We start from the raw sequence: 25082 nt of genomic DNA, 5'->3' as shown, positions 1-25082 counted from the left end.
AATACGAAGCTCTGAATGAATTAACGTGGGGTTAACATAAAGTCATCAGCTCCCTAAATGACTTTGGCATATGCCATCTCTCCGACTCTCATAAATCCCTGCGTCATTAAAATTGCATTAATAATGAAGTATCAGTGTTTGACAATTCTTTGCATATTCTGAAATAAATTAGTGTCACGTTTGATGAAAATTAACTAAATCTTTTCACCATCAGTCACTGCCACTTCTGCTACATCTACCGAACACTTCCACTCACTTTAAATCCAGATGACGTTTTGCTCAAACTTGCACGAAATGAATCACTTGAGAGACGTCGTCGTTATTTTGACATAAGTTATGGAGATAAGGACAGATGGATTTCCATGGTTGCATTTTAACAAAAGCTTTATGACTGCCCTCTGTGTTTTCTCTCTTGCTTCACCTCAGCACCCTCATCTGGCCTGGCTCAGTGTCAGCTCGGCGTTTGCTGTTTTTCCATTAAATCTTCTGCCTGAAACATTTTTCATTTCCATTTATTATGCAACAGAATGCATTCAGAGGTAGACCATTAATCCATCTCGCTTAAAAAGTAAACTTTGCTTCTACTGCTCAGGTCAGACAGCTCTGCGGTACCTTACATACATACTTAATCTTTGACTAAATTTGGATCTCGTTTTATTTCGCTCTAAAATGACCATGGAAACACAACACCCCTCTCAACATAATTATACTTTTTAACATGTATTAATAAAGGCCATTTGTATGTTTTTTGCTTACCCTGTGATGCACCTTTTTTTCCTAGTGTGCAGGTGTAAGCATGTCGGATGACTCGATGTCTTGAAGGTTATACACGGCCCATTTGACTAATGGCCCGACTCTCTGTACATGCTCATGCTAATCACTTCTCTGATTGATTGTGGTGCTCCAAAGCACTAATGGCATCATTAGCTGGAACTGTTGTGGCAGTCTCGGCTCTGAGCTTTCAATTCCCTAACAGAGATTTTCTTTATCCTTTCTGTTGTTATTAAGATCCTAGACTGGGATGGGTTCATTTTGAATTTAATTGGCTTTATTTTTAGTACAGGTGGAAAACGTAGATCCTTAACCCCGAGTGTTGCCACGTTCAGTCTTTGGTCATTCTGTTAGTTAAGCTGTAGCCAGTGTTACCATGGAAACCCTGGAACAAATCCTGTTGTAAGAAAAATGATCAGAAAAAAAATGAAGAGAAAGATGGCGAGCAAAGCTGCAGTGAGACTTGTATCATTAGTAAGGGAATGGTACATTTGCACCTGGATGCTAATTGTACGTAAACACGATGGACTTTTTTTTTTTTCTTTTTTTGCAGGGGGTGGGTGAGGTCGGGGGCCTATAGTCACACAAGTGAAACTTTGCTTTTGGTGTAGTTTATGAATTCCTGCCAATCAGAAGAAAAATAGGAATAGAAAAAAAATCTGCTGGAAATTCAATTCTTGATTTAACAAGATTTTTATGTGTCAAAGCTGCAGATTCTGTCTTCCCAGCCATCTTAAATGTTCAGCAGAGTGATGTCTCTCATGAACAGTCAGCTGTCTGAGCTCAAAGGATCGACATGCTAATCTTTACCAGCTGTTAAACTTGTACAAGAGCAAGCTGATAACTACCGAGTCACAGTCTGACACACTCAAGAAGCTGTGAGCATGCATGGTGAGAGTTTTTAATGCTTGCTAGTTGCCTGAAGAAAGAAAGAGAAAAGTTTTAGACTTATTTGTTGCACATATTTGTGACTGCCTTCAGACACTCTGCCCATTTTCATGATAGTGTTACTTTATTAATTCAATGTGTGCTTATGGATTGTCTTACCTTAAAAAAGGAACAAAGTAATTTCACCTGGAAAAATATGTGACGTGCAAAGTTTAAGTGTTGATTCATGGGTAACTTGCAAAGTCAGTATAACAGGGGAAAAAAAGGACTAATCCATCCCAGCTAGACTTGCTGATTTCATTTGTAGATTTCCCCATCAGTTTCAATGCAAATAATGCAAATTTAACTACCCTCATTTTGTAAAAAGGTAGAATTAAAGTTGTGTGTTTATTGCATAACAGCCAGCAGTTGGTGCTCATTAAGTCTTATGGCAGAAACAAACATTGGAAATTAGATTTCACTGACCTAAAGTTACCCCCATTACTACTTCTACCAACAGGTCTAGGCAGTGTTATATAACCGTTCACACCCTATACAACAAAAGAGTGGAAAAGTTGTGAAAAAATCCACTGTGTCGGTATCAGAACTGAATACAAAAAAAGAGCATACCAGAGTATCTCAGTCTTTCAGAAGTAAAGATGAGGATGGGTTCTTCTTTTTTAAGATTGTGTAGGAAAATATTTCCATCATAAACTTCATAATCTCTACAGTAGATGCTATCATATTGTCATAGCTGATAGTAACAGTTGCAGACAATTATCTATAAGGGAAAAGGCAAAAACCCAGTGCTGAATGAGCATGATCTAAGAGCTAAGATCTCTAAGAACTCCTTAAAAAAATGAATTAAAAAAAAATCACAATTCTTAAATGGCTCACAGCAATGTTTCAGTAACACTTCTGAAAATGTGTGTTTATGTTCAGCGAGCAAAGATTGTCCACAAATGCAAGTCAGAACTCTACCAGCACCCAAACAAGAGCCAGCAATGCTGCCATTGCCATCTGGATACACAAAATCTGAAATTCTGTTTGAAAATCACGAGTACCATAACATGCGAATTAAAGAGAAGAGGCATTATGTAGCTTTGTGGACAGGCTTGAGTAACATAATGTCACATAATTTTCTTTCAAAGACCTTGCTTATTTCTGCAAGACAATGTCAAACCACTGCTAACCAATTTATTTTAATGCATTATAAAAACAAACTGTACAAAATTCAATTGAATATAGAATTTCAATGACTTGCACATTATGTCTTTTTGCATTTAATTCAATTTCCAGCAATTCTCCAACAATTATGGAAACAGGAATGCTTTTAGTGTTAAGTTTGTCTGTCTGACGCAGCAGATCCCAGGGTAAGACATCAATTGTTTTCTGTTGATTCTTTGGTGTGCAGACTGAATCATGGCCGGGGTTATCAAAGTGTGTGGATGGCCGCAGGGAGCCATAAAGGTTAGGAGTGTGTTTGCAGAGTGGAGCTGGGATGCTGCCAACCTGTCAGACAGCGTTTAGCTAGTGTCATTTGGGGAAAATTCTAAGTGTAACTGAAGCTTATTGTGTAATCATGGGGACTGGAGTCCAGCTGGATGAATGACACACCAGTTTTGGGGTTATTAAAACTGGGACATTCATTGAGACGTGTGCACGCCCACATTTTAAGCACCTTCCCCTTTTTTGTTGTAACTACTTGCTCGTCAGATTTTAAATGTCCTTCTGCTCTGTCTAAATGTGGGCCAGGTGTGAGGATAGATCTAAAGCAGCTGCTTCCCACTATTTTTAAATCAAAAAAGGTGGTGGTAGTTTAATAAAAAAGAGCAGCAGCATGAAAATAAACCTAATCAACCATGAAGCAGATGAAAAAAAAGGATAGTGTTTGCCTGGCTTGCTCCCTTTGTCCTCAAACGAGAAGCTGATTTTGGAGGTAGCACAGGATCCGTATGAATAACAACTATGAAGAGGTTCAGTGACTGTATCAAATTATGGATACTGGGGGGGAAAAATATTCCCTGGGCTTAAAATGGATATCTGATTTTTCACATTAGCGTCTGTTGACAGGTCTCGGTCAGTCCCACACACCTCATCTCTGCTGGAGGCTTTAGCAACTTGAAGCTTCACCAACTTGAGGCTTCATTAACCACTATTAGCATTACAAATATGAGCGTCTGACTAAGCTGCAGGTGTCAGCTTTCGTTGCTGGTAATGTAGGTGAAACGATTTGTCAGATTCTGTCCACTTTAGTCCAGCAGTCTAAGAGTACAATGTTAATAAGGTGCTACAAAACTCCTGATTTATATCAAGTAAGTTGTGGTTTTGAAAATGAGCAACAAAATCAGTCAGAAAAATTGATGTGTTATATAAGATATATGGAACATCATAATCTACTCCCTAATGATGCGGAGAGTCAATTAAAACATTTAGCAGTGGCAGCAGATGTGGCATAAGTATATTGAATGAGCAGGTGAAACCCAACATCAGTGTACTCTTTTTATTGAGCTGTGCCTCGTTATGTTTCTGTGACCACTGATAATTAATAAAAATAGAGGTGATCATGTTCAGCACAGTTTGCTTCTGTAATATTGGGCGATCGACAACACCGGCGTTGGGTTCCTCCAGGCCACCCTCAAGCCATCAGGGCTGGAGTCATTCCACTTCCACCTCTATTGATTTAGCAGAAAATGAAGTAAATCTGCTTTTCATTAGCTGGCGAGGAGCTAGTAACCCTCTGTTATTTCTCTCTAATTTTGACAAAGAAAAATATAATACTTAAATTTAATAAAATAAACGAGTTTAAAGTTATGATTAAATAATAGCGGTGCTCGGTTTTTATTCATAGGTTTCTAAATGTGTTCTTAATATTCGTTTTGCACTCGTGTGTTTTCATTCTTTTCTCAGTCCCAACATCCCACAGAGATCATTAGGATGTCATGCAATTTAACATTATTTAATCTCAACGTAACACCTACCGTGCAAGTTGAGCTGTTTTTAGACAGTTGCTGAAGTCATTGGCAGTATAGAAATCTAGCTTTAAAATAAGTCTTTCTGACTATGTGCAACAGAGCTCCTGTGGTTTTTTTCTTAACACAAAAAATGATGCTTCTTTTTCAGCCTGCGGGCTAAATTACAGCATCTCCATCACTGTTAACTGTTCAGTTTTCTTGCTGAGACTGTTTTTTTGTGGTTTTCTTTGAGTGGTGTCACCTCCTGCCCCGACAGAGCAGACAGCTGTGCCGTTTACAGGTAGGATGATCACCATGCGCCCTATTATTCTCTGTGTGACTCAGAGTTTTAAAGACTTTTCAATCAAAATGAGTATGCAGGTGAGTGCAAAGGGCAACTTCTATAATAGTCTGTCTTGAATGGAACCTGTTTTTTCTGAATTTGGCACAGCAGACTGATTGCTTATGTTCAATTAAGTAACGTGCTGATTTGTGTTTTACTTCAAAATATACCAGTTATTTATCTCATTCTGTACAGTAAAAAAAGTAAACATTACTTTTAGCTACAAAATTATAGTCCTGTATATGTGACTTGTATATATGTCTGAACACCGCTATGTATTTATAGTCCTCTTCTCCAAGACTTAAATTCGTAGCTGAAGGAGGCAGTGATCAATATTCATGTTAACTGATTACTGAAGGTGTTGCTACTGGTAACAAATCCACAGATAATTGCCACTTATCTCACGTCCTTTCAGCTCTACAGTCTCCTTTGTTTGTCTCGGTTTACTGTTTTTAAGCATCTCACCAGAGATGCACATGGAGGCAATTTTATAGACCAAAAAAATAAATAAATGTTGCTTAAAAACACACTGATAAGATTTTGACTACTGAGGTCAGTTTTTTTGATTAACAGAAAAAGAGTGACTGGTTGGATAAAAATGGTGTAAACACTGTGGTTTTACAGAAAATGCATTTTAGTGGGTGATTCTGAATGTAAGAATAAGTCAGTGAAAAACTTCTGGAAAGTGTCTCTAAGCCTTATAACAGAGAAATGTTTAGTAAAGGTTTAGTCTGGCTCATTTTTACACACAAAAAATATCTAGAGCAGGTGTTGCTATAAACCAAAGAGACTGTCTTCTACAGGAGAAGAATGCCGGAGGACAGTTCTGCCTGCATCAGCTACATCAAAGAGATTTTTCGTGTTAATGCAAGGCAGCAGCTGTTTTAAGGTTAAATCAATTAAGCTAAATTGATGAGCACAGCAGCATTCACTACCTTTGTTTGAGTATATGAATTCTTTGATGGAGGAACGTGCTGAGGATTTCACTGGAGCCAGTTTTCTGGCCACAAATAAGCGCCATACCTCAACATGTTGTTATCCCTGACACAGACTCGAAGATGATAGACAAGTCCAAGCCAAACCTCTGTCACATCACAAAGGAAGCTATCTCTAGATGGTTTTATGAACCCTGAAAACAACTATTAGATGGAATGATGATTAAATGAGCTGCTACCATGAGACATTGATCTTTAAGTTTTAATCAGTAGCTACCCAGGGACTTATCTTTGTATTAAAAAAATAAAAGCTTTAGGTCCAGCTGGAAGATGGAAAGTGAAGCTGCCCGCTAAGCTTTTTTCTCTTGATGACAAGTGTTGCTGCCGTTAGTTTAGAAAAGTCTAACAGCTCAGAAAAAGCCACTGATTGCTTCGCCTGCCACCGCTAACATTTTAAATTAAGTTTTGATTAATGGCAGACCAGCGCATGTATACTGTTTTTCTTCGCCTCCTGTGTCTTTCTTCTGCTTGCCCTTGACACAGCCTCACCTGTGCATTCACCAACAAGGCCAGCGTGGAGCTTGCCCTCTTATGATTCAGCTACAACCTTGCAGAGTCCCTGTTTAACTATTAAGTGTTTAATGCAGGCTTCTGAAACATTCTAGGCCTCATTAACATGAATCTATGAATGTTTAATTGTGGTTTGTATTTACAGGCTGCTCTCTCGCTGCCAGTTTGCTACTATGTGGCCTTTGATCTTGTGACAGTACGTTTGACTAAAACATACCGGATTATTTTATAGGAGACACATGCCACGGTGCTGCAGCTATACAATGCGGTCTAATTGTATCTGATGTTTGGGCTGGCTCTGTCCCTAATTAATCTGTGATTTCCCTTATGTTTTAGAATTGCAAATTGGATATATTGAGCCTTTGAGCTGTTCGTTACACTGGCTGCATAGCTGGACTGAGAAACCCTCTTTATGGCTCCAAGCTAATTATTCAGCCTGTGGATCCAAGCTCTGGAAGGCTGCCTTTGCCTCTAGCTGTAGGCAGTGAATGTGTGCGTGCTTATGCATTCCACCATAGCATACAGTAGGCGTTAGAAGAAATATGTATACATGCATGCATTTGACATTTCAGATTTCACACTGTGTTCCTGTTCTTTGTATTTTTGCTGGTTATGCATTATACATGGACCTGTTTTAACGTTTTCACAGTGCACGTTTTGCTGTTTGGGAACGATGCGCTTCATTATGTGTGCAAATGCGAGCACATGCCAGTTTGGATTTCTGTGCTAATTTCTCTTGACAGTCTGAAAGGTTTCTTTAAACTTATGTGTGGGCTTTAGTTCAAAGTTAAAAAATGTCTTTTCATTACGCATTCAAAGATGAGATCACAAGAAGTTGTCAAGCAGCGTTCGAGAACTTTCAGCTGAACCGCAAAAAGCTACACGGTTCCAGTCAAAATCATGTCAAACCCACACGCGGAGTTCGATATTCACCCCGTGATGTTAAGGAACCGTTTTATATTAATTCGTTTGGTCTCTGGCATTTATTATATACAACTACAAAAATGATCTAATATCGTGATAATTATTCAGAGCCACCACACATTGCAGGTTCTGACAAATTATATAGACGGGGTTATATTCTGTGCTTTATTTTACATTTTTCTGTAGAAACAGAGAGCAGCTTAGGGGAGTTTAATTAAGCAATCTAAAAAATGAAAATGAAATGAAAAATAGCCTTCATCACACAGGGAGAAAATGGTCTCCTCTGTAATTGGCACAAGAACATTACTGAATGTTAATGAGTGAAACCTTGAATTTTACAAAACCATGCATTGCAGGACTCGGTGTACAAGAGCCCTTACAGCGAGTTGGCTCTGAAGCTGTCTGTTTACTTGTATTGACGAAGGCTATTTAACTTGACTGTCCTAAACGGAGAGTGCTTGTTGGCACAAATGATATTTGCAGACCAGGAATGTAATAATCCTTCACCATTAAAAAAGAAACAAAATGGCACAAAAGGTGGGTTTACATCAGAAACGAGGTAATAAGATAACATCTTGTTGTGTGGAAGGTTGTTTTGCTCAGAACCACAAAGGACACACTCAAAGACTGAACTATGCCTCTAAGTTTTATGAAAAATAAAATGAGCTTTCTCAGAGAATTGAATATGGATCCTTGCTTGGTATGTATTAAGGTCGTTGTCTTTATAGAACTACAGAGGCCACCAGAGCTACTTACAAAGAACCAAATTAAATTGAAAATGGAAATTATGTCTAAAAATGAATGATGTTACATAGTTTTTTCAATTCATAGCACTAAACATACTGTAGCCAGAGTGTCTATTTGGGTAGTATCAATTTTGCTATTGAGATATTAAAAGAAATTACAAAAAATAAGTGGTTGTTCCTTAACCTGAGATCTAAACTCAGGTTAAGGAACAAGGACAAATGTACGTGAAATAAAGAAAAATATGTATATATAATTTTCATTTTGCTAGACTAAAATGTCTTAAGGTTTAGTGGACCATTTCAAGTTAAAGTTAAGAGAAAAATCCAATGATTCTCAATGAGCAGGTCCTTAGCTGAGGGAAGACGGTCCCTTTACTAGACAAAGTGCTAAAAGACCAAAGCTAAAGTCGGCAAAGAGTGCATAACCCATTTTATTCCAATCCAGTTTTTCCAAACAAATTTCAAATCTCTATTGCAGCAATAAAAAGAATGAGATAAAAAAAAAAATTAACCCAGAGTAAAAGAGAGTCTACGCGTGGCTTTTGTGCACTGCATGCACACAGCAGTCTCTCATCGCTCTGAGGCTGTGTGGCTCAGCAGCAGCAGCAGACAAACAGAGGGGGGCGAAGGACGGCGCAAGTTAGCACAGAGAGAGACAGGCGCTCTCATCAGTGACGGGCTCACCGGCTGCGTGGACAGAGCTGTGGCGCAGGAGGAGGAGAAGAAGAGCAATGGGGGGACAAGCTGCCTGAAAAGCAGAGCAAAACAGAGGAGCAAAAGCGTGAGAGACATCGAGAGAGGGAGGGGGAGAAAAGAGAGAGATCACAGAGAGGAGAGAAGTCATTCAGACCAGGGAGAGGGAGCGAGCTGGATGAAGCTGACAAGGACACAGAGAGAGGAAAGCGCACACAGAAGCCTTTCCTGATGGAAGAAAAGCAAGGGAGTGCTCGGACAAAGTGAAAAAGAAGAAGAGGAGGAGGTGGGGGTGCCCGACAGGAGGTCGAGCTTACGGGGCTTGACTGACATAAAAGACAAGAGGAGGAGGAGCATGAGGGCAAGTTGATGGATTTGATTTGGAGAGAGTATTTTTAGAAGGAGGAGCGGAGACATGAGGGGAATATTGAGATTAGAGATCCTGTCTGTGAGTGGGGGAGACAAAACTAGGGGGGAAGAAGAAGAAGAAAGAATAACAGGAGACAGATAAAGCGGGGAGAGATGTTGAGATGTGAGTGTGACAGAACAGATTATCTCTGGTCTGGTTTCCCGCAGGAAACCGCTGTGAGTGTTTGTCCGTGTACGTGCATGAGTGCCTCCTTCTCCATGTGAAAGTGTGTTGTGGTACGTCTCTAACTGTGGCCGCGCTGCTGAGAAGCAGGTCCGCTGCACGATGAAGCTGTCCCGTGTTTACCTGCAGGACCTAATAACGCCGGTTAAAACCGAGTTCAGGGACAGACGAGCAGCGGATCAGTGACATCAGAAAGAACTAAAGGCACTAAAAAGTGAGACGAGAAAGTGGGAGAAGAAAACAAATGAGGATGGTAGACTTTTGTGAATTCAATTAAACCACATACTTAATAGTGACAAGGAAGTGATTGCTGCCTCTGGCTGATGAATGCTTCTGCAAGCCTGTGAAGCTCAAAAACACATACTTAACCCAAAAGAAGACAAACCACAGCGCTGGAACACGGCTCTTCTCGCGGACTGCACCACACCAACCAATTCTGTCCTCTGTCATCTCATTATTTTAATTACCTTCCCTTCTTTCATTTGTTTTTTGTCCTCTGTACTAAGCCCGTGGTATTTTGTATTCTGTCCTCTTCTCTCCCTCTCTCCTCCCCTCCCTCTTCCTCTTGCCTTCGCTCTCTCTGTCTCATCCTCTCTTGTTCACTGTCACCCTAACTGCCGTGGATGCTGGAGTCATTCATGTAGAAGACACCTTGCTTGGAGCACATTTGCCTAGCTGATTTTTTTTTTTTTCTGTCCCTGCTGAGCTGGATGATTGGAGCACTCTCACATGGAGAGACCAAGAGAAATGACCAACAAGTAGCTGCTGCTCAGTTCAACAGAGCTCCTGCACCAATAAGAGAAGGCAGCTTCAAAACACACAGCTTTCATAAGGTCACTTTTTTTGTGTGTGTGTGTGCGTGCAGTGTTAATGCACTTCAAAGTCTATAGGTCTGTAGTGTTTTTTAGGGCCAACACATATCCATGTGTGGATTACAGTAGTGGATTTATCCTGGAGCTACATGTGGGCCCCAGCCCCTGAGGCCTGGCTGGGAAATGAAGCCTTTCCCGCGGCTTTAGGAGCACTGTGGACAGCGATGGCCTTGGAAGGGCGCTGTCTCCGGAGGGGATCCCCGGCCATGATCAGAAAAGGCCGTCAGCGGCGTCATCCGAAGCCAACTCTGGCCCAGGTCACTTCCACTCTGCTGTCAAGGACACGCCTACACGGGTTGCGGCATATTTGCGTCCCTGGTGGCTCGGTGGGCCGCAGGGCCTTCTGGCTTCTGGCACTCTGCACCTCTGTAGGGTTGCTTTTATCCTGGTCCTCCAATCGCTTACTCCACTGGCTTTCCTTTCCCACATACACGCGAGTCCACACTGAATGGGCCAAAGAACTGGCTTTCCCTACAGTCACTATCTGTAACAATAACCCTATCCGCCTCTACAAACTCACCAAGAGTGACCTGTACTTTGCTGGCCACTGGCTGGGCCTGCTGCTTGCTAACCGAACAGTGAGACCCATGGTTTTGGACTTGCTTCAGGAGGACCGTCGCACCTGGTTCAAGAAACTGTCAGACTTCAGGCTCTTTCTCCCACCCAGAAACTTTGAAGGGACCAACCTGGAGTTTATGGACAGACTGAGCCACCAACTGGATGACATGCTCCTGTCCTGCAAATATAGAGGAGAGCCATGTGGAGCTCATAACTTCTCTTCTGTAAGTCGGCTTCTTGTGTTTTTCTTTCTGAAAGCAGTAAACAAACTTTGTCTTAAATGGAAACTGCAGTATAAAAGTTAAAATAATATTTGCATCATGCTGAAGCAACTCGTCTTTTGCGGTAGTCAGCCTAAATACATAAGACTGTAACATCTATTTTGCGCATAACTGGCTGTTAAAGCTTTGTTGGTCATCATAGAAATGTTTGAACATCATTTTCTGCATTTATTAAATCACCACCAGACCTCTTGGCCAAGAAAATAACCAAGGGATATGAATTTATGTATTTTCAGAAGAACTATTTCGAAAGTTGCATGACAGTAGCCATTATCATACATTAACACAGATGAAATGGGCTAATTATCGGCTCGTGGGCAAGAATGGCTATTAAACGACCCCTACATATCAAAAATATTCTTTAACAGTACTGCCCCAGGAGAGTTTACTGCCTCTGTGTCTGATCGCTCATCTTCTTTTTCTCTGCGGATGTGAGTTTGGTAGATTTCTGTGCCCACACTTTCTCGTGGGCTCCCTTGCCATGTTTGAACCATGGCAGATGTTTTCTCTGTGGAAATGTTGAAGCTCAAGCTGTGTTTGAAACTTTTTTTGTCTTTTTTCCCCCCTCTTCTACTATGTACTCAGTGTTGGAAACAGAAGGAGAAATGATTAAATATCTGTATAAAACGCACACAAATCTAAACAAATCCATAGTGAGCGTAATTATAGTTGTTTTTTTGACTGGTGACAATTAAATACATTTAAATTTTACTTTTTAGGTTTTAGTGTAGATTTTTTTTAGTATTTATTTATTTTTTTGTCTGCTTTTACTGCAATAAATTCAAATAATAACCCACACGAAAGGAACCAAGACAAAACATCACATACAGCACATGGTGTATACTGAATGTGAAGCTGAAGAAAACAGAGGGGAACTCCACAGATTTAATCAAAGTCTAATTTGAGGTCTTGAGGAGCACCTATAGCAGGTGGTATATTAGTCATTTGCCATGTGTTGACATAGATTCCATCTTTTAGAAGAAGCTAGCGTTACTGTTTTAATTGCTATCATTTTGGTTTTGAAAGAAGACAACAAATCTGACAAGAAGTAAACTTATCAGATCTATGTTACCAAAGACTTTTCATTTACTACTGCTACTAGTGCTGCATTAGTGCTCTGGCCGAACAGTTGATAGTCAAGTGTCATTGTGGGTAGTGTAGGCTTCAGGTTTCAGGTTATTGTAGGTTTTCTTTACAACAGTTTATTTCAATTTACATTAATGCTGATTCTTCTAATGGAGAGCATGTTACAGCAGGTTCAACATGAAAGTTTTAGAGATTCAGTTCAGTCTAATTCAGTTCAGTTAAATTCAACCTATACCTGTCTGCCCCTGTGTGAAAAAGTAATTGCCCCGTAAACCTAATAACTAGTTAATTATCATGGTATCTAGCATGAACTCACATCACTGTGGCCAATCCTATGAAGGTTTCTTCACTTGTGGATATTGGTTCGCTGCAGTCCCAAAGACTTAGTTAATGGCTTAGTATCCCTTTACAGAGCGATAGATATCAATGACTTTGTTGTCTAAAGCTGTTTCTTTAGATCGTGGCATGATGTGTTGCTAGTTTTGTTTTCCTTCTTCATCAATAATGTCAGGCTGGCAGGACATTTCAGGTGGTATAATCACAATTACACTAAAAATCCCAGTGAATTACAGTTGTTGTGTTTAACAACAAAACTATAGCTAACTGTGTTTTTCTCTCTTTATGCTTTTGAATAGAACTGAGCTGACCATCATCATCATTATCACTTCAGTAATGAGATTCAGAGATGAATAGCTTTTTAGTTGTTCTTGTTGTCTAATACAAGTTCAGTTTTTTTAGTTTGTTACATGGCATGCCATGCAGCCTTAGAAACAAAAAGCTGAGAAACAAAGCAGCATAATTGCATTGCTTCGAACCCTCCTTCCAGTAAAGCACAGATTATAAAAAAAAACTTTAAGAAATAGATTTTAGGGATGTTCAAGGAGTGTGTTAAATCATAAAACAATATCAGAGATTGAAGAGCCATTTGAAACCATTAGTTACATTCTTAAATAACCAATAACCAGAGGTGGCTGTAGCTCAGTAGGTAGAGCTGGTCATCTACCAATTGGGAAGTTAATGGTTCAATCCCTGCCCATTCCAGTATGCATACCACAGTATCCTTGGGCAAGAAAAAGAATCTCAAGTTGCTGTCTAATGTGAGCAACTTGGGCAAGGGTGAATATTATATTGAAAGCAAACAAGAAAAAAGTGCTCAAATGAATGTGTGTGAATGGGTGAATGACACTCAAAATATAAAGCGATTTCAGTCCTCAGGTAGAGCAGGAAAGCGCTTTATAAGAACCAGCTCATTTATCAAATCACATTTTGAATGCACTTACATGCCATTTTAGTAGACATACACCCATTTTCTATCTACAGTCATACAATGGTTTCATCTCTTATTTTCCACCCTTGTGTATTTTAGAAATTCCAGGAAGGAGAAGGAAGGAGAGTGGTGCTGCCATGTGAAATAGCTGTAGCTCCAACTAGTGATGAGTGGCTGCATAGCATCTTAGACCAAAGAGTGAACTTAAATTGTGCATTAATAAAATCTGACTAATTGCAGTAGCCAGTTGTATTAATCATCCAGCTGACTAATTGCACACATCTCTTGTTGTTTCTGTGTGTGCACATTTCAATCAAACTGGTTTTTTTAGTTTTACTTATTTGTCATGCTGAACTTTGTGTTTGCTCTTTTTTGTCCTCTGTCAGAAACAGGACAAAGCACATCAGACTGCTGCCATGCAAATTAAGTGTGCAATCAGAACTATGCCCCAAGCCATCCATTAATTTTTTTAACAATGCTGATGGTTGCAGTAAAGACAAATACATATTCTTTCTGGTTTAAATTCAGATATTTGAAATCGGTGCAGCAGCAGATAGGGCGCGTTGCTACTATCGGTGTCAAGGAGAAGCATTCAGTTGGTTGGCTGCAATATAACAATGCAAAACTTTTGATGTTGAATCCCTTCAGGATGTAAACTGTTCAAGTAGTAGTAATAGTACTGCAGCAGTTCATCCAAGCGTCCAAACATAAAGACTCAATCTGTGCAATCTCTCTCCATACCAGTAAATCCAAAAGGCAGAAACCTTAAGGAGCTAGGTTGATGCAGCACTAGCACAGTTTGATCCCAATCAAGCGAGACAATTAGCGCATATTTTTCACCATATAAGTTTCCTTAGTTAGTTATTACATGGATACTACGCCAGCTAATGATAGGTTTCTCTGCAGATCAGAGTCACATTGATGCTCCAGTCCTGTTTTCTTTTTCATCTTGTTGTACCTTAAAGTGGGCCTCATGGCGTTAACGGGCCTCACTGGTTTTGCTAATCTCATTAGCCTGCTGCTGCAAGTCAGCAAAGGCTCCCTGAGGCCTATTCATTATCACTGTATTTAAAGCAGTGTCACTCTAAGACCAAAAAAGATGCAACAGCTAGATTAAACAAGACATAGGAAGTACGCGTACATGGACTTGTGGCTAAATAAACATGAGAGAGCTCTTTTCTTTTGTGTGTAAAAACTGTCTTAGGAAGAAGTGGGAAATGCAGTTTTAATATGTGTTGGTTATTACAGATTTTAGAGTACAGAGGAACCTTTGAACTGCCAGGCAGCCTCTGGTTTGAGTGGGAGAGAAGAAAAAAGGTATGACAAGAAGTTGGAAGTGAGTGATGGCATTAAAAAAAAGCATCTAGTTGATCAGGTCGCAAATACAAATGGTTCCCATAATTCTGCCCAGCCCTTATAGCAGCAGGATTTCATGTGCTAAATCTACTGCATCACAGCGAACTAGTAGAAAGCTGGCAAATCAATAAATCTGTTAGCTCCCTGCTGTGGTTTATGGCGGTCTGTATTGCTCCCACATCTCCAATACTGACGTATTCTCAGCCACCCCGCAGCTAGTCCCAATAGCGGGGGATGACAGATCTGGAGAAACGTGCCAAAGGCCAAGCAAACTGTTCTCAGCATCCTCAGTGGGAGTAGCTGATACCTTATCAAATCCCAGGTGACAGAGCCACTTCCTATGACGAGCAGATATACATCTCCACCATACATTTAAGAGCTCCATCAAGGACGAGATAACTGCACCTGCAGTGACAAATTAAACATTGCTTGGAGTTGGAGAGTAGCACCTAATCATACTCCAAGCAGGGAATGAAAAAAGGTGAACCTCCCTGTCTGCCCACTGTAATGTATCAACTCTATCTCAGTAGAAATCTCATAACTGCAGAGCCACATTAATACTGCCCTTCCCCCCTGTGGGGTTTGACTTGAGGAGGTTCATACGTGTTTTTGAATTGTGAATTATGCAGTACATGTATCAAATATTAATGAATCCAAGTTTTTCTTAGAGCTGGTATATTCTACTTTTAAATCTACATCTGCAGTTTAGAGTCTTTCAGCTCGTTGTTTTGGCTTTACAGCAACTTTATTGTTTTTGTTTATTCTTAGCAACCTTACAGCTTCCTCTGCATCCCGCTCAGCACCACAAAGCAACTATATTCTGTGTTTGCTGGATGCCTAAATTTGAAGTTGTTTATATAAGTTTGCCTTTTTACGATATAACAACATAGACATAGCTTACCCTAAATCCTTTTGTTTTTGTAAATCTGCTCAGGAAGGTAGTTGTTTAGTTTAGTGTGACATTCAACTGCACGAAAAAAAAAGAAACCCAGGTTCGTTTTAGAAAAACAGATTTGAACACAAATCCTTTGCTCTGGTGAAATCTCAAGGTCTCTTGTGAATTTTAGCAGTAATCTTTTAAGCATACTTTAATTTTTCATTAGCCTCATCTCCTCATTGTGTTTAGTAGATGTCTGCTCAGGGTTGCACATGACAAATTTAATAATCTTCTATTGGTGCTGTGGGTCAGGCATGGTGTGATGGACGATGGCTTTAACTGCTCCTCTGTTCAGCGTCTTTGTCTTATGTGACCTCTTAACAGAAACGCGCTTCATTATAATGCTAATTTTCTAATGTTTGTTGTTTTCTCTGCTTACAATGACATTAAAGATTTTTTTTCCCAAAAATGTATTAAATTATTATAATCATTAAAGTAATATTAAATATAATTTGCTTCACAATACTTTAATTCAGTATTGCACATATACATGTAAACAGCATCCGTGCTTGCACCAGTTTGGTGACATGTCGGTTACAAAATTAAAGAAAATAGATGGAAGCCAAAAAAAGAGCCAGTTCTGTGTGTTTGTTTGATTTTAAAGTGACTTCTAGTGTAACTTCTAGATTAGATTAGATTTTTAGATCCAGGTTTCTAGATTTTAGATTCATTTTCATGTTGATGTAAAGTCAGACCGAAGTCAGAGATGCTAACTCATCGTGGGTTTGAGGTATTCAATGTTGCCTGGACGTCCTTGCTGGATTTTCTAACAAGAGAAACTTTGTGTTCAAAAACTTTTTGTCTGCTTTTTTATTGATTAGAATAAAACAAAGTAAACAAAACATTTTCAATTAAAAGAATGAAAAATGCGAAACAAAAATATGTCAAGGGCGAAACGTGTGATCTCACATTATCAACTTTGTTTTCTACTGAGCTAATTGAATTCACACTCGAGTCTTTGCATCTCTGTGTTTATGTTGCTGACATTAAAGGTGTAACTGTCTGGAGCGTTAGGTTCACCGTGCAACAAATGAGACAGAATTTAGATCTATATAAAAGTAAATTGCTTAAAAGTGTTTTTTTTTAATAACAAGAAAAAAATACTAATGCGCTTACATGTAGAAGATGTTCTGTGGCCGTCAAAGACAGATATGTTTAATTTGCTCAGGGCAATGGCAATTTTATTTATATGGCACATTTCATTACACATAAACTCAATGTGTTTAACACAAAAGAATAAAAGCATCAAAACCTGTGTAGGGTTACAATGCCTTAAGGCGGTGAAACGGCAAAATAAAACTTAAAATACACACTCAGCTATTGAGTGTAAGCCTGTGTGAACAAAGAGGTTTTGAGTTTGCTTTTGAATGTCGGCACAAATGTAATTGATCTCAGGTCAACAGGCAGCTTGTTCCAAAGAACAGAACCACAGTAGCTGAAAGCACCTTCAGCACACTTGGATCTGATTCTAGTAACAAAGGATCTCCACCTGATGACCTGAGAGGTCTGACTGGGTTATAAACAGTAAGCAAGTCTGAGATGTACTGGAGAGCAGAACCATCAAAAGCTCTGTGAACGAAAAAAAGGATTTTAAAGCTAAAGCTTCTGTATTGCACTGTCAGGCAATGAAGGGATTACAATATTTTTTGCATACCTATAAGGATTCTGTCCTACTGATGATCTGAAGAGTCCTGCAAATAAATGTTTACAATAATCTAACCTGCCTGACATGGAAGCAAGATCAATTTCTCAGGCACTTTCAGACAGGAATTTTCTAACTTTTGTAATATTTTTTCAGTGATAGAAAGCACTTCTGCTAATTTTATCAATCTGATTATCAAACCTGAGATCACTGTCTAAAATAATGCAGAGGTTCCTGACTTGCTCACAGTCTTGCCTCTGTTCAGTTCTAAAAACTTCGAGATATTCAGCAAATAATGCCATCAATGCAGTAAACAGGCATTAGATCGTCATAAAAGGATAGGTACAACTGTGTATCAGTGGAATAAGAATGGTAGGCTATGTTATGATTCTTTATGATAGCACCAACTGGAAGCATACGAAAATTAAAGAGCAATGAACCAAGACAGACACTCGAGGAATCCCTGATTTAATTTTTATTTGTGCAGATCTACAACTGCTAATTGAAAATGAAAACCTCAACCCTTTAGGTTTGATGAGAGCCAGTCAAGAACCTGACCTATTAAACCAACTGAATCATGATCAGCAGAGTCAAAAGCAGCACTGTTGATTTTTAGGTCATTGATGACTTCAGGAAAAGCTGGTTCTGGGCTATGATTGGACCTGAACCCTTCCTGGCACAAATCACTAGATGGCCTTTCTGAAAACATCCCCAAAGAGAATTGTCTCCTCCCAAGATCAAACTGGTGATATTTTATTTCTTATGTAAATGTGTAAACTACGACTCTTTGCAAAATAATATTCCTATTTGTATTGTTTTTGAGCTGAAACAGAAAGTTTGTGAACATCATAGGGGATTTCTTCACTTTTATTATTTAGGCAGTAGATGTACTTGCAGTTGTCTTGGGGCTATTTTCAGTTGAACCTTCCATTTTCATTCTGGAGCTCAAATTATTTGCAATTTTATTGTCTGTCTGGGAAAACCTGAGATCTGCACCACCTTTTGACTTTCCTCTTTTACTTTCCACACCGAGCCTATAAACACAATGAAGAGGCGTATTTGCAGAGGGCCCTGCGAAGCCACCTACAAAGCCTGGTCAATCTCCACTGAGCCTGGAGAGGCCCCTGATTGAGTTTTAAGCACATCCAGGTAATAATGCTGGTCTCTCCTGCTTTCGTTTGTCACAGACCTCTTCGGTAGAATTCCACAAAGCAAGACCATAAGCTATTGATTTGGCTTCAAGTAAACAATAGTGGGAGTCAGGTGGAAGCTTCAGCTCCAACGAGAGCAATCTCATTAACACAGGTGGCCTGGTGCTAACCATGCTCCTCAGCCCCAGTCCAATTTCCCTCTTCAGAACAGATGGCCTGAGTGGTTTCATGAGCTCCAACTTCCAGCTTCCACATTAAAAACCATAATAGTACTGTGTGTATGAATGGCCACAGCGCAGGTCATTGATATGCCACTAGATGCAGGCGGCATCCAGTAGCTGTTTGACTGCACAACGAACAGTCACCTTAATCTGCCAGCGTAATGCATGCCTTGAATGCAGATGAAAAGATTATACATGGTTAGTATTCATAAGGTCGCATCAATGCATAAACCACAAAACTTGTGTAAAAGGTTAGTGTTTGAAATAGAGAGCTAATGGATACTGTTCTGTTCCATGAATACCATTAGCAGAATCTGTATCCAGTCTCCACTGCACCTTATAAAGGGTGTGTGTGAGTTACAGCTTCACATGGTCTTTCTTTGTAATACTGCTAAGAAAAACATTTGCGTTGTTGAGCTTTTCTTAGGAGGCTGTGACTGAAGCAGTGGCATATCAAGTAATGGCAGGGTCGGTCTGATCCCGAGGCTCTATACTTCGAGACATGTCATCAGGAAAGACGTTAAACCCAAAGTTCCTCTCAGTGCTTGGTGTTGACACGCTTTTGTGAATAAGAATCTCATTTTAAAGCGCTAGCCGGGATGTAGTTAAGGTTAAAGGCACAATATGTGTTTAGTCTATGTAACATTTATACAGCACATAAGTGATGACACATGCAGTGATTGCAGTATTTAAAAAGTGCGTAGTTTAACTCTCACCATTCACCATTTTTTCCTAACAGCTCATTTCCCTTATGCTCTAAAGTTATGCATACTACTACGCCCACGATTTAAATCTATATTCACTGTGAGAACCTTTGGGCAAGAAACACCCACCTGCAGCACCGTCTCCGTGTTGTGCACATACAGCATGGCCAAATAGCTCAGTGCTAATGGACGTTATATGAGATCCAGCATTTTGTGTAGTACAACACAAGCAAAGACTACACTGGTAACATTGTCTCAGAGATTACCCTACAGTTGCATCAACAACTCTGTGACACAAAGTCAACAATCGCTAAATGTTCTAAGCTTCGCAAAGGTGAGATGTTATTGCAGGGATGTTTTATTGGATTGCATTACATTGCACTTCTGTATATTTTAATTTCAGAGCACAAAATGTAAGAAGAATATTAAATGCATTTCAGAAGTCCAAGAGACAGTTCAATTTGCCAAAGTCCCCCCTGTGAAACACACTGCCATCATCTCTACATCACATCACAGGCCTTTTCTTTTTGGACTGAGCTCAGGATGCTTTTGATTTCCTTACATTACGATTTATGTTTATAGTACTTCAGCTTTTGTAAAGTGCCACCTACACTGAAACATTCCATAAAATCATTAGATTTTCTCAGCATAATTAGATGTGTTTATGGGTTTTGAGACAGGTGAACTTAAAATGTCTAATTATGCCACAACAGGAGGGCTTATCAAAAGCTCTGAAGTGTGATTACAGAGTTAGTCGTTTAATGATCAAAATACTTTGCAGAGAAAATGAGAAACAATATTGCAACTTGTAAGTTTATGTAAACACTTTTTACAAGTCAGAAAAATATTACTATAAGATTATATGAAACCAACCCAGCATTTTTTCCATTTCCCTAACAAAAGAGAATTACCCGAGTGAATTAATTTAAACAAATTGCCAACACAGCTCATACATTTCTTTAATGCAACAACTGATTCACATTTTCATATTTTTGTTGTATCAGGAGTGGTAATTGTTGTAGTAGCATTTATTTGAGTCACAGTTTATAAGAACAAGAGTGGGTAGTTTATATATATATATATATATGTATATATTAAAATTCTCCTCTCGCCCCTGCGGGCAGTTCAAGCTTGGGTCTTTTACCAGAGGCCTGGGAGCTTGAGGGTCCTGTCAGGTATCTTTGCTATTCCTCGGACTGCACTCTTCTGGAGAACGATCTCGGATGTTGTTCCTGGGATCTGCTGGAGCCCATTCACCTAGCTTGGGAATCACTGCACATATTGCTCTGATTACCACTGGGACCACTGTTACCTTCACCCTTCACATCTTCTCGAGCTCTTCTCTGTGCCCTTGGTACTTCTCTACCTTCTAGTGTTCCTCCTTCCTGATGTTGCTGTCATTCAGTATTGCTACATCTATCATTACGGCCATGTACTTGTGCTTGTCTATATATGTATGTATATATATATACAGTGGCTTGCAAAAGTATTCGGCCCCCTTGAACTTTCCCACATTTTGTCACATTACAGCCACAAACATGAATCAATTTTATTGGAATTCCAGGTGAAAGACCAATACAAAGTGGTGTACACGTGAGAAGTGGAACGAAAATCATACATGATTCCAAACATTTTTTACAAATAAATAACTGCAAAGTGGGGTGTGCGTAATTATTCAGCCCCCTGAGTCAATACTTTGTAGAACCACCTTTTGCTGCAATTACAGCTGCCAGTCTTTTAGGGTATGTCTCTACCAGCTTTGCACATGTAGAGACTGAAATCCTTGCCCATTCTTCTTTGCAAAACAGCTCCAGCTCAGTCAGATTAGAAGGACAGCGTTTGTAAACAGCAGTTTTCAGATCTTGCCACAGATTCTGGATTGGATTTAGATCTGGACTTTGACTGGGCCATTCTAACACATGGATATGTTTTGTTTTAAACCATTCCATTGTTGCCCTGGCTTTATGTTTAGGGTCGTTGTCCTGCTGGAAGGTGAACCTCCGCCCCAGTCTCAAGTCTTTTGCAGACTCCAAGAGGTTTTCTTCCAAGATTGCCCTGTATTTGGCTCCATCCATCTTCCCATCAACTCTGACCAGCTTCCCTGTCCCTGCTGAAGAGAAGCACTCCCAGAGCATGATGCTGCCACCACCATATTTGACACTGGGGATGGTGTGTTCAGAGTGATGTGCAGTGTTAGTTTTCCGCCACACATAGTGTTTTGCATTTTGGCCAAAAAGTTCCATTTTGGTCTCATCTGACCAGAGCACCTTCTTCCACATGTTTGCTGTGTCCCCCACATGACTTGTGGCAAACTGCAAATGGTACTTTTTATGGTTTTCTGTTAACAATGGCTTTCTTCTTGCCACTCTTCCATAAAGGCCAACTTTGTGCAGTGCACGACTAATAGTTGTCCTATGGACAGATTCCCCCACCTGAGCTGTAGATCTCTGCAGCTCGTCCAGAGTCACCATGGGCCTCTTGGCTGCATTTCTGATCAGCGCTCTCCTTGTTCGGCCTGTGAGTTTAGGTGGACGGCCTTGTCTTGGTAGGTTTACAGTTGTGCCATACTCCTTCCATTTCTGAATGATGGCTTGAACAGTGCTCCGTGGGATGTTCAAGGCTTGGGAAATCTTTTTGTAGCCTAAGCCTGCTTTAAATTTCTCAATAACTTTATCCCTGACCTGTCTGGTGTGTTCTTTGGACTTCATGGTGTTGTTGCTCCCAATATTCTCTTAGACAACCTCTGAGGCCGTCACAGAGCATCTGTATTTGTACTGACATTAGATTACACACAGGTGCACTCTATTTAGTCATTAGCACTCATCAGGCAATGTCTATGGGCAACTGACTGCACTCAGACCAAAGGGGGCTGAATAATTACGCACACCCCACTTTGCAGTTATTTATTTGTAAAAAATGTTTGGAATCATGTATGATTTTCGTTCCACTTCTCACGTGTACACCACTTTGTATTGGTCTTTCATGTGGAATTCCAATAAAGTTGATTCATGTTTGTGGCTGTAATGTGACAAAATGTGGGAAAGTTCAAGGGGGCCGAATACTTTTGCAAGCCACTGTAGATATATATATATATGTAGATATATATATATATATATAATAGAATAGAATTCAACTTTATTGTCATTGCACATGTCACAGGTACAGGGCAACGAAATGCAGTTTGCATCCATCCAGAAGTGCTTTAGCCGTGATATAGGTATATTACAATATATATTAGCAATAATATAGATGTGTAAGTATATTACAGAAATGGGTCTATTATGGTATGTTATAATGTACACGGTGTGAAGTATGTTATGAATGTTCTATAACTATAAGTATGTACAGGCTGTAGTGAGTACAAGCTATGTACAGGCTATGAACAGGATATAAATATGAAATAAAAACTATACAGAAATCTGAGATATACAGTTATACAGAAATGTGAACTATGCAAGTTATAAACAGTTGTAGGATTGAAAATTATCATATGTACAGAATGATATTCACACAGAACTATACAGTAGTGCAGTTAGGATAATTGTGATAGTGATAAAGTGCTAGTGGTTGTGGGTGTGTGTATGTTCAGTCCATGAGTTTAACGTGGGTCAGATGTCAGGAGGCAGAGTTCAGGAGTCTGACAGCTGTGGGGAAGAAGCTGTTCCGGTACCTGGTGGTCTTAGTCCGGAGGCTCCTGTAGCGCCTCCCAGAGGGCAGGAGGGTGAAGAGTCCATGTGATGGGTGACTGGGGTCTCTGATGATTTTCCCAGCCCTTTTCAGACACCGCTTCCTGTAGATGTCCTTTATGGCAGGAAGTGGTGCTCCGGCGATGCGCTGGGTAGTTTTCACGACCCTCTGCAACGCCTTCCGGTCCGAGGCGGAGCAGTTCCCGTACCAGACTGTTATACAGTTGGTCAGGATGCTCTCGATGGTGCAGCAGTAGAAGTTCACCAGGATGTCTGAGGACAGGTGGTTCTTCCTCAGAGTCCTCAAGAAGAAGAGGCGCTGGTGAGCCTTCTTGACCAGCTTGGAGCAGTTGGTTGTCCAGGTGAGATCCTCGGAGATGTGGACTCCCAGGAACTTGAAGCTGCTCACACGCTCCACAGCCGTCCCCTTAATGTGGATGGGTGGATGTGGGTCAGCATTCCTCCTGTAGTCCACGATGAGCTCCTTGGTCTTCTCGGTGTTAAGCAGCAGGTTGTTTGTGTCGCACCACTCAGCCAGATGATCCACCTCCTCCCTGTAGGCGGTCTCATCATTGTCGCTGATTAGGCCAATCACCGTGGTGTCATCTGCAAACTTAATGATGGTGTTGGAACCATCAGCAGGTCTGCAGTCGTGGGTGAAGAGGGAGTAGAGGAAAGGGCTCATCACACAGCCTTGTGGTACCCCGGTGTTCATTGTGATTGTTGATGAGCAGCGGTTATCCAGTCGGACATGTTGAGGGCGGTTGGTCAGGAAGTCCAGTAACCATTTGCAGATGAGGGAACTGATGCCCAGGTCTGTCAGTTTCCTGATGAGTTGTGAGGGGTGGATTGTATTGAATGCTGAACTGAAGTCTAAAAATAGCATTCTGGCGTAGGTGGTGTTGTTGTCCAGGTGTGAGAGGACAGAGTGCAGTGCGATGGAGACTGCATCCTCTGTGCTCCTGTTCTGGCGGTATGCAAATTGGTGGGGGTCCAGGGTGGGGGGGAGACAGGATTTGAAGTGTGCTAAGACCAGCTGCTCTAAGCACTTAGTGATGATGGGGGTGAGTGCTACTGGGCGGTAGTCATTGAGGCTAGATGGGTTGTGTAGTTGCCACAATGGAGAGTAATTCCTCAGATTAGCAATAGGTAGATCTCAGCTTCCCAATTCCAATTAAAGTCAAAAACACAAAAATTACAGGAGAGGAACAAAGTTCTATGCCAGCTGTTTTATTGAACAGTGTAGCTCAGCAAAACAGAGGGAAAAGCAAAGCTCCCCTAGGGTGTTCGCAATAAGCGCATGCAGGTAGGGACCAACCCCACGGACAGACAGCAGGAAAAAGCCCAGAGGGCTGTCCCCGGCCCCCTTTTAAAGGTACCAGTAGTCCCACCTCCTGCTGCTGAGTAACTTTCCCACGCACCCAGGAGCAGGTGCAGGGTCAAATGCCGGCCAGAGTTCACACCGGGCGCTGGCTGAACGCCCGGTCCAAAGTGACACCCCTAGGTTAACCCTTTGCTTTACCCTCTGACAATAGGTCACAACATGGTCAAAGGTCACACATTAGTACAGCAAATAGCATAGTTTATAAAAGATAATTATGATATTAATGTGAATAATACTTGGCCTAACTACATCAAATATATGAGTTAAATGCATAACATAAAATAAAACACTCCAGTGTAGGTTTATAGTGTGTGTGTGTGTACAGGACAGTGAAGATATGCCTCATGAGTGTGCTGCATGACTTGTGGGTGTGTGTGTGTGTTTGTGTGGGTGTGTGTGTGTGTGTGTGAACCACTGCATGCCTAAAACTCCACATGAAAGTTAGAATATATATATTCAGATGGATATATAGGTACAAAACTCCATCATGTTAGATTTATAGGTATACATGTCATACAAAAATCCACTACAGTTGGAGTTTT

At 40.5% G+C, this 25082-nt stretch overlaps 1 protein-coding gene across 6 annotated transcripts in view; it reads left to right on the top strand.

Moving 5' to 3' along the window:
* The window catches only part of asic2 (acid-sensing (proton-gated) ion channel 2), a 381467-nt gene that overhangs the window by 247049 nt on the left and 109336 nt on the right, over positions 1-25082 (top strand). The window contains exon 1 of one of the 6 annotated variants that reach the window (XM_003442003.4): positions 8690-11049. The exons of the other annotated variants lie outside the window; for them this stretch is intronic. Within the exon in view, the coding sequence (XP_003442051.2) occupies positions 10357-11049 (693 nt within the window). The 5' untranslated portion in view covers positions 8690-10356. Of the gene's footprint in view, positions 1-8689; positions 11050-25082 lie in introns of those variants that run through there. 6 annotated transcript variants of the gene reach the window in all.

Source organism: Oreochromis niloticus, linkage group LG4 (assembly GCF_001858045.2).
Source record: "Oreochromis niloticus isolate F11D_XX linkage group LG4, O_niloticus_UMD_NMBU, whole genome shotgun sequence".
NCBI classification, from domain to species: Eukaryota; Metazoa; Chordata; class Actinopteri; order Cichliformes; family Cichlidae; genus Oreochromis; species Oreochromis niloticus.
Note: the sequence above shows the minus strand (reverse complement) of the source record. Positions and strands in the feature narration are given on the sequence as shown.